General features: G+C 39.8%; 1 protein-coding gene across 2 annotated transcripts; it reads left to right on the top strand.

Annotated features, from left to right (window-relative positions):
• Positions 1-893: 893 nt before the first annotated feature.
• On the top strand, positions 894-7,736 carry LMOD2 (leiomodin 2). 2 transcript variants are annotated; one of them, XM_009687357.2, is made up of 3 exons: positions 894-1,396; positions 5,287-6,657; positions 7,297-7,736. In XM_009687357.2, the coding sequence occupies exons 1-3, from the start codon at positions 1,124-1,126 to the stop codon at positions 7,321-7,323; spliced, it is 1,671 nt and encodes a 556-aa protein (XP_009685652.1). In that variant the 5' UTR covers positions 894-1,123; the 3' UTR covers positions 7,324-7,736. The 2 variants fall into 2 exon arrangements, with proteins under 2 accessions (XP_009685652.1, XP_068788035.1); XM_068931934.1 differs by lacking the exon at positions 7,297-7,736 and having other exon boundaries at positions 902-1,396; positions 5,287-6,799.
• Positions 7,737-9,944: the final 2,208 nt, after the last annotated feature.

Raw genomic sequence — 9,944 nt, 5'->3', positions numbered from 1 at the left:
CTGGCCTCAGTGTTTCAGAAAAACATCTGTAGTTCACCGTCATTCACTGTTAGTAGAGAAAAAAAACAGAGTGAAGTTTAGCCTTTCATTCTGTGGTTTCTTATATTGGGTGGTACCTATCCATAAAAATATAATATCAGAATAATATATCATTTATTAGAGGACATGGGAATGTACACATTCATATAAAAACAGGATTTAAGGGCACTCCCCAGCTGCAAATTAATGAGCTGTAGCAAGCAATAGCCTTTTACCAAAATGGCCACTAGAGGCCTTCATTTACTAGGTTCTGTCAGATTTAGCAGACAGCACCGTGTTGTGCACAGAGGGCCCAGGTCCACCCCAAAGCTCTGTGAAATTCTGTTAACTTCGGTACCACAGCGTAATCCTCCATGTAAAAACATCTTGCATGAACTTCAGATAAATAAGTCAAGTTGATTCTTCTTCAGCTCGTTCTTGAAAAAGGAGAATCAATAAATAATCCAGTTGTGTGATTTGTCACAGGCTAGGCATGACATTGCGGTGCTTCCTTCCACCCTTCGGCATGCTGCCTTCTCCATTTGTGTTGTATTCCTACTGATTATGATGTCTTCCAAATGCCTCGGCGTGATAACAGTGTAGCTCCACGAGATAACCGTGAAAATGAGAGGAACTCCACTGCACAGCTGTGACACTCTTTTATTTCCAACCCCTGTGGCAACTCAGGATTGAATGTATTTTTATTTTTCTTTCTCTACTGTTGTTGGAATACAAAGTCAGTGTAATTGTGCCTGTGATTTTATTTCCTGCCTTTCCCCTCTGTGAGATTGGTATTCTCCCCCTAGCAGGCTGCTCTAAATATGGCAATGGTCAGTGTGTCAATAATCCCCCTCTTTAAGAGACCTGCAAACACTAGTGTTGGGACATTCTTTCTGTTCAGATGTCTAGCTGACGTCTGATGCTTAAAACAGAGCATGCTTTCATCCCTTCATGCATTGTCGTAAGCCCCTGATGATTACTCTTAAAAGGGTGCCTCAGCTAGTCAGGGAAACAGTTGCTGACCAAACGAGATACAGCTCACTTGATTCAGCCTTCTTGAATGCCTGATCATTTTAGTTTTCTATTAGCCTGATCAAACGGGACCATGTCTACCTTTGGCTACAGAAGAGAGCTTAGTAAATATGAAGACATTGATGAAGATGAGCTCCTTGCTTCTCTGACTGAAGAGGAGCTGAAGGAATTGGAGAGGGAGCTGGAGGACATAGAGCCTGACCGTAACCTTCCGGTAGGACAACGGCAAAAGAGTCTGACAGAGAAAACCCCAACGGGGACTTTCAGCAGGGAAGCGCTGATGGCCTATTGGGAGAGGGAGACCAGAAAACTCTTAGAGAAAGAAAGACTGGGTGCATGTGATAAGGTAAGACACTAAAGCTTTCACTGTTTTCTAAGAATATTTTGGCTTGTTTTTGGATGGCATGATCTCACTTACTGTTTTTATTTTCTTTCAATCTCTTTCAATATTTTTAAGAATGTTGTTAGTGATCCTTTTGCACTTCCTAAAGTGCTATATATTAATTAGCTCAGAGAGTCTTCGCTTTCTCCCGCTGGAATTACCTTAAAAGCTCAGTTGAGAGCAAAAGAAAATCCTGTAAAAAATAACTATCTTTAGTGATTAAAATAGCATAGGAATAAAATTTTAAAGAGCTGGGTAGAAATTACTCTTAGGTAGTGATGTAGACCTTTGGGTAACTGCTAATGCTATTTAAAAGCTAATAGATTGTTTTTTCCTTTCCTTTAAAAAATATCATTATTGATTCCTAAGAAACATGCCAGGAAGGGAATTTTGAAGATGAAGTATGTCAGAAGTGCAGTAAGGTGGCCAACAGACTTTGTGCTTGCTGCAAGTGAGCTGCCTGGCAGTTAGCAGGCTTATGTTGCTTTATTCCTGCTGAGAGCCTTCAGCACAGCACAGCGTTCTTCTGGCAACCGCTCTCAGAGGGCAGTTGCAGAAATTACTTGAGCAGTGGCCTGGAATGGAGTGATCAGTCAAAGCATTTATCTATATTCCTCAAAAAGCAACCAATAGTACTTATTATGCAATTTGTCCCCCAAAATATAAATTGCAATAATAACTGCTGGTCCCTGAACTACAAATGAGCAGTGAAACTTGGCAGGACTGAAGGACTCAGTCTGAGAAGGTGGTGAGCGTTCTCCATCTAACTTCAGTCCACGCTGGCATCCCTGGGGCCCTTGCAAAACCAGTTTGTGAGACTGCACTCTTTCAAAAAGCAACTTTTGTTTTCGCATTGGATCCATGAATTTTCAAAGCAAAACAAAGATTTTGAGATGTGTGTAGCTCATCAGTTTTTAAGTACTGCTTCATTCATACCAAGTTCTGACTCTGCTTATAGACATAATTTTGCTCGTTGTTTAAAAAAATATGTACAAAAGGTGAGGGTAGCCAATTAGAGGTGAGGGCTCAATTAGAATTTCCAACAGCCTCAATTCAGAGAACTCTGTTCATTTGCCCAGAAAATAACTTGCAGTTTGTATATTAGATAAAGTATTTTCTTAATCAGAGAAAAATCACCTGGGTTAAGTTAGCCTAGAACAATAATACTCAGGACTGGTTTAAAGTGCTAGTGAATGGTGGTGTCATGTCTCTTTAAGCAAGAACACAGGCCTCCAGCTGTCATCAGACCATTAGTATCAGCTTGCAAACCTGGACTGCGCTCCCTGTCTCATTAAGGCGCAGGGAGGGAACAGCAAGATTAACGTTTTGTTCCAGCTGAATCTTTAACTCCCACCTGGGCAACTCCAAAGAATGTCCTGAACAGGTCTAGTTTAGTGTCTTATATAATGGCAGGATTTTTTTCCTTTTTTTAGTTAGATGTCATGAGCAGTGGATACTGGCTAAACCTTGAAGTGCATGCAAAAGCCATTCTACTTTTTAATCTGATAAGAGCATTTCTAAAGGCATTCATAAATAAGAAAATATTGACATATCAGCTTTCGAGTGGATATAGAGGCACAAATACTCTCTCACAGTAAGAAAATTCCTTCTGAGTTTCTTAAAAGTGAGCTACTTCTTGCCCTCACATATCTGAAAATTAGCTCTCAATCTACCATGATTATCTGGAGTCCTTCTATAGTTAGTGGAGAGACATTGGCCCCTCTAGACAGCCAGCATCCTACCTACTGTGTAGGTAAGCTTTTAGGCTGAATGACTTGCCTTCCAGAGATATTTACCTCTCCGTACCGACTATCTTAGGCCTAACTATTCAACAAGTTACTCCTATGAGGTAAGAGGAAGACCTGCAAACTGCCCTCGATAGTCCTTTAGCAAAATGCTCACACAGTAACAGAGTATGCCTCTATACAACTGTTAAGAGAAGAGTACTCAGTTTCAAAACTGTTGTTCAAATTGTTATTAGTCATGACACCAAATGATGTATATGCCAGCCAACTGAATCTCCCTTTGGTCCCATAAGTGTAAAAAAAAAAAAAAAAGAAATCAAAAGAATTAAGTACATTATTAATCTAGTGTCATCAAAATATACCACCAGTCCATTCAGAGGCACAAACTTCTGCTCATAAGCAGTCCTGTTGAAGACTGTAGTATTTATACCTAGGTAGATAAAAGCATAGCAATAAAGATGCTTTTCTGAAAATCTGGTGTTTTCAGCTTTTAAAAGTTTGCATGTATTTACAGAAGCTGTAGATGTAAACCTTGGTCCCATAATGAACCCTGCTTAAACACAGCCCTGTTTCTACAGGCAGCACAGTGTCTGTTAGCGTAAGGGCCTTCCTGCACAGAATTCACAGTACAATCATGGTAATAGGTCCTGTCCCTGCAAGTCCTCCATGCATTGGACTCTCCGGGAAGCATACTCAGGACTGACAGGGTTTTACTTTTATATGTCCTGTTTCATTAGAGTCAGCTTCTGGGAACATTAGAATTACCAGGGGTTTTGCGTATGTCCCAACACAGAAATCTGCTCAGGATTTTGAAATACTACCATGCAATCTGTAATTATTGGTGGGATTATTTTAACCTTTTGCCAGATTTGTAGAACCAAATAATTAAGCAATTTTAAAATTGTACAGGTCTTCTAAGAATAATGCTGATAAAGGAGTGCATGAAGAACAACTATATTTCATCCAAAATTTTATCAAAATTTAAAATGTAAATAAAAAGGTATATGCGATGGCTTGGTCTAGGAGACTAAAAAGGACACAGGAGATCTTTTGGGGCAAAGAGGTTTAAGGTTGGTTGTAGTGAGGTTCCGGTTGTGACCTACACAACACTTCCATGCCTCTGGAGTTCTCCTAATGGAATGTGAGACTTTATGGAGGTAATGACATTTGCTGCTCCTGCATGTGGAGAATTGTGCTTTGCCACCATAATTGGTAAGACCACCACGCAGAACTTTGAGGAGTGGATCCAAATTTGCCATTTCAGTGCACCAAGCACACTAAAATTATCTTGGGGTTTAGATAAGAGCAGTTTTCTGTGCGGGCAATGCGTTATTACCAGTTACTGTATGGCAGCTGACCTCTGACAGCTGTTTATGAGCACATTCTTAGCTCTTGGCAAACATGAAGTGATTTGGGGATTACTGACATAGGATAACCTGGTACCTGTGGGAAAGTGTCTGTATCTTTTTTTTGCAAATAGCTTCCAAGTGTGCACAGCCTGTATAGTGCATCCAGCTTCTTTTCTATGTGACTCTTGTAATTCTGTATTATTTTGTATGTCAATATGCATGTTTACACATGCAAACACTATTTATATACTAAATCAGGGCATTCGTTAGCCAATGTGGATGTACTAATACATGCATGGAAATCAGAGATACAGGTATTCAATCTTTATGAAATCAAGAAATGTGTTCCTCATAGATATGTCCATTCTGAAACTACAATCTTGCGTTCCTGCTGGCAAGGACCCACCTAGATCTATATTACATCACCTTGTGTACTTCCCAACACACAGAAAGCATGAAGTATATCCATGTTGCAATATCTTATATCAAGTTTTGGTGGAAAACTTTGATGTCAGTTAAAACTATTTTAATGTGCACTAAGCGTTCATCTTCTAAAGAAAATGAACGAAACAGTGATTGAAAGGTATTAGGCACTGAAACAGTGTTTCTGTTCTCTTAACTACCTCTGTTTCTAGGGATTTATTTTTAGCTTTTAACATTAACTTGCATAGTTTTGAGATAGTTTTTTTTTTTTTGTGCAAAATGACAGTAGCTACATGACTGCAATCATGTTTAACACCCACACTACACTTCTGTTCAGGATTCAGAGCAAGAGGAAGACAATGCAGAAGACATTCAAGAAGAATATTTCACAGAGAGCAACAGTGAAGTATCTGAGGAGGCATATACTGAAGAGGACGAGGAAGAGGAAGAAGAGGAGGAAGATGAAGATGAAAGTGATGAAGATGAGGATGAAGAAAAGCAAAATGCTGCAGCTGGTGAAAGAACTGTGAATTGTGAAGGTGGCAGGAGTTCTGATCACATTAAACGCAAGAAATGCAACAGTCAGAAGGGCGGTGAAAGCTTACTCAATGGCCATGAAGGAAAAGATACAGACAGTCTGAGCTTTAAATCCAGTGCCATCCACCCTTGTGGAAATCCAACAGTTATTGAGGATGCCTTGGAAAAAGTTAGGAACAATGACCCTGACACCACAGAGGTCAATCTGAATAACATTGAAAACATCACTTCACAGATGCTTATACAGTTTTCTCAAGCTCTCAGGGACAACACAGTGGTTAAGTCATTCAGTCTGGCTAACACCCGTGCTGATGACAATGTTGCAATAGCTATTGCTGGTATGTTAAAGGTGAATCAGCATATAACTAGTCTGAACATTGAGTCAAATTTTGTCACAGGCAAAGGGGTACTGGCCATCATGAGAGCTTTGCAGAATAACAAAGTTCTAACAGAGTTACGCTTCCACAATCAAAGGCATATTATGGGCAGCCAGGTGGAAATGGACATAGTTAAACTGTTGAAAGACAACACCACTCTGGTCAAGCTGGGATACCACTTTGAGCTTGCTGGACCAAGAATGAGCATGACAAGTATCCTGACAAGAAACATGGATAAACAAAGGCAAAAGCGTATACAGGAGCAACGGCAACAAGAGTCCAGTTGCGATGGAGTGACTAATCCTAAGACCAAAGTCTTGCAGAAAGGAACACCTCGATCCTCACCTTATGTATCACCTAAGAGCTCACCTTGGTCCTCCCCAAAGCTCCCAAAGAAAGCACCACCAATGAAAAGTCAGCCCCCAGCTCCAGCTACTCCAGCTACAGCACCTCCACCTCCTCCTCCACCTCCTCCTCCCCCACCGCCTCCTCCCCCTCCTCCTCCAGTTTTTACAGAGAAGAAGGTACCAACTAGGAATATAGCTGAGGTCATCAAACAGCAAGAAAGCTCAAAAAAAGCCTTACAAAATGGACAGAAAAAGAAAAAAGGCAAAAAAAGCAAAAAACATGAGAACAGCATATTGAAAGAAATTAAAGATTCTCTAAAATCAGTCTCCGATAGAAAATCAGAGGAAGGTTCACGACCCTCCACTCGACCTTCCACCCCACAAAGGTCTCTCCATGACAATCTTATGGAAGCAATTCGAGCGAGCAGCATAAAACAGCTAAGGCGGGTAAGTAGTAGATCACATTTCAGCAACTGATCATAGCTCAGACATATCACCAGCTTAATTAATTTTAGTACATATATATTTAACAAAAAGGATTTTTAAAAACATGAACACAGGAAAATATTTGGGAGGAGGCTTTCCTCGGATTAGGATTTTCTCAGCACACATTTTATTTCTATTTGACTGTGGTTTTGACAGAAAGTGGGGTACTGCTGCAACCCAGGTTCAGGCTTGTTACAGCAAATGGTGCTTAGCACTGGGATCTTGGGAGTGTCCCTGGAAGTCAGATAGGGATTTTACCATCTCTGGAGCATAACACATGACAAATCCGCTATTGCGGCGCCTCCCAGGAAATGGACTGGCTTTCTTGCTCTAAGAAATAAATCACTCAGAGCTAATGTCCTTTCAGATAGCTTTAGACAAAAGAGAAGAGGAAGGAAATTTTAGTTTTATGGAGTAGATGGACATATTTCTAAGTATCTATAATGGGCTGAGGTATTATGGAGACTAGATTCTTAGGAACATATGTGAATCACAATTACATCTCATCATTGTATCATAAAGATAAGCAGACAGACTGCTCAGCTGATGATTTCTAGACTGAATGAGACTGTAATGAGACTCCCTCCCCTGGTTTTGTAGGTGGAGATTCCAGAAGCCCTTCGGTGAGAGGGTGAACATCAGAAGAACCAGAGCTCTACAGCGGTCAAGGGGAGGTTACTGATCTGTTCACTGGTGGTAAAATAGACTTTATAGAAAGCTGCTTCCAAAGTACATTCTTAGACATGAAACATTTTTCTTTTCTTTTAAAAGAAATAAACCCACTAAACACTAAACAATGCTTTAAGGATACAGCCACCTTGTAATCTGTAAATATGGAAATAATTTTTTTTATTTAATGAGATTTCTATTGAGAAATTGCTGTTTATTTAGATATTCTTTTCAATATGTGATTGCACATCAAGTTCTTCTCACCGAGATGTAATAGTTTACTGACCTGCCGTTTCTTTTTCTTTTTTTCTTTTCTTTTCTTTTTTTTTTTCCCATGAATTTACAATAAATGTGGTTTGACGCTTTTAAGCAAAAACATAGTCCTGGATTTCTGTGAGTGAAAAACCTATCAATCAGATGTTTGTTTCAAATTCATAAGCCCTAAGAAAGTCTCACAGAAAAGTACCTGAGACCATTCTCAGCTGCACCAATCAAGCCTGTTTGGAGGATGGTACCTGACCCCATATGTTAGTGCAGTTTCATACAGACATGGAAGAAACTGGTTCATAAGGTTACAAAAAACTAAAATTAAGCTGTGAGCTGTATCCAGCCACTGGTATGCAAGGTCCTAATCCTCGATCTAACATAAGGTGAAAGTTCATGATGAGTAGCGCTGTAGTTAATGTTGACTAAAGGGTTGAAGATTAATTTGGATATTTTAAGGATGTAACAGAATTATTAAAATGAGATCCACTTAGTATGAGGGCAAATTACAAGTGTATCTAGGCAGAAATAACCCTGATGCAGAGATTCAGTCAGACAGAGAAACCTGAAGAGCAGTCTAGCGTTCGGGTGGAAAAAGACCTTCATATGATACCAATTGGACAACAAGCTGGGTGTGAATTTTCAGTACGGTATGGTGGAAGCAGAGCCAATATGATTTGGAGATGCACGAGGTCTCACATCACAGACAATGTCATGAATAGCCCCTCTTTGTATAGTACTAGACAGCCTCCCTCTGTCAGATTAATTACAGTTCTAGGTGCTTCAGCCAGTGTGAAGACAGCGATAACATGAAGAAAACTGAGCAGTAGCCAAAATGTTGAAGGTCAAGAGGAGGTATAGGTTTCTGAAGCACTACTAACTATTAATGAGTTTGCTCATTCAAAACACAAAATAACAGAGTTAGTATTTCTTTCACATAAAATCACAACAAAGAGAAGTAGTTATTTAAGGTTACCCAACAACTACATTGCAATGCTACTGAAAAATACAGATAAGTTTGTATTGTGAAATATTCGTAAGATAGATTTCTCTAGAAAGAGGAGCAGATGCTTGAATGAAATAAATCTCAATGGAGAGGGGAGCTATGAGTGAATTGTCAGAAAGGTTACTGCTGTGGCAAGAAAATGATAAAAGTGAAGATATCTTTTCTATTTTAAATTCCTTTGCTTTTATAATTACTGAGTAGAATCTACCAAAACCAATTTACAAGTAACTGAAACACTTTCCCAAATGTTTCCTCTTGTCTCTTTCCTCATGCATATTTCTAGTTCCAGTACCACAGGACATATGGTATATGCCATTAGACTTTAGCTGCCTTTATAATTACATAGGCTACCATAGCATAAAACCAAATCCATGGCTGGTCTTCCATGACCTCAAGGAAGCTGGAGCTTGCGATCTTTTGAGGATGGAAGCAATGCGATAATATCTGGATCCCCTCTCCTGGAATGCAGACCACAACTGGAAGAAGTTCGAGAAGCCGAGGCTTTGTCCCTGGCAGCTTTGTGAAGGATGAGACACAGCAATATGTGTAATCAAATGACAGACAGCAGCTAAGCAGTTGCAAAGAAGAATGAGAGAGAGGGATAGGACTCAGGGAAAGCACAATGGAGAGGTTTTGGAGGAAGACAAGAAAATGGAAAAAGAACTTTAAGAGAACAGGGAGACCAAGAAGAAAAAGCAAAAAGAAGATGGTATGGAAATATATGAATACTGAACAAATGAGAAACAGGAAGAATGCAGAAGAAGAAAACCTAGAAAAAGAAGAAAAAGAAGGCAAAACTCACTTTTCAGGTCAGTAGCAGCTATCTGAGTTGCTCTTTTAAAGCTTGTATATTCTAGAAGGGGGGGAGGGAAATGGACAGAAAACTTATGAAGATTGATTCAGTTTGAGTTGCTGGTTGTGTTTCTTGACAAGTTGCTCATCAGTCCTGTCTGGTATCAAGGCCTCTCTGCTGATGGAGATTAGTATTTCTGCTAAAATGTAAAGTCACAGAAGCTCTGATCACTTGTGGTTATTCAAGATGCTATGGCACACTCCATAGCATGGTTATTCAAGATGCTATGGCACACTCATGAAGTGTCAATCTGTCCTAGCCAAATTCTAATCACCTGGGTAATTACATTCTGCCTACATGAATTTCACAGTAATTTCACTCGGAGGCATTTCAAAGCCCGTCTCCTATTTACAGGCCTGTTAGACAGGGCCCTGAAAACATCTTGTTAAGATTTTGCTGCCCAGCGGAGGGGAAAGGTAAGACATTTCCTTCCTCAAAGGAATTCAGCCCTGCTAC

The sequence above is a fragment of the Struthio camelus genome, chromosome 1 (assembly GCF_040807025.1).
Source record: "Struthio camelus isolate bStrCam1 chromosome 1, bStrCam1.hap1, whole genome shotgun sequence".
In the NCBI taxonomy this organism is placed as follows: domain Eukaryota; kingdom Metazoa; phylum Chordata; class Aves; order Struthioniformes; family Struthionidae; genus Struthio; species Struthio camelus.
This window is presented reverse-complemented; position numbering and strand designations above follow the sequence as displayed.

What these genes read in the sequence shown, in the direction of transcription:
- LMOD2 (XM_068931934.1), top strand. Translation starts at nt 1,124, where the DNA reads ATGTCTACCTTTGGCTACAGAAGAGAGCTTAGTAAATATGAAGACATT. An exon ending in GACTGGGTGCATGTGATAAG is followed by an intron (nt 1,397 to 5,286) that starts GTAAGACACTAA and finishes ACTTCTGTTCAG; the next exon opens with GATTCAGAGCAAGAGGAAGA.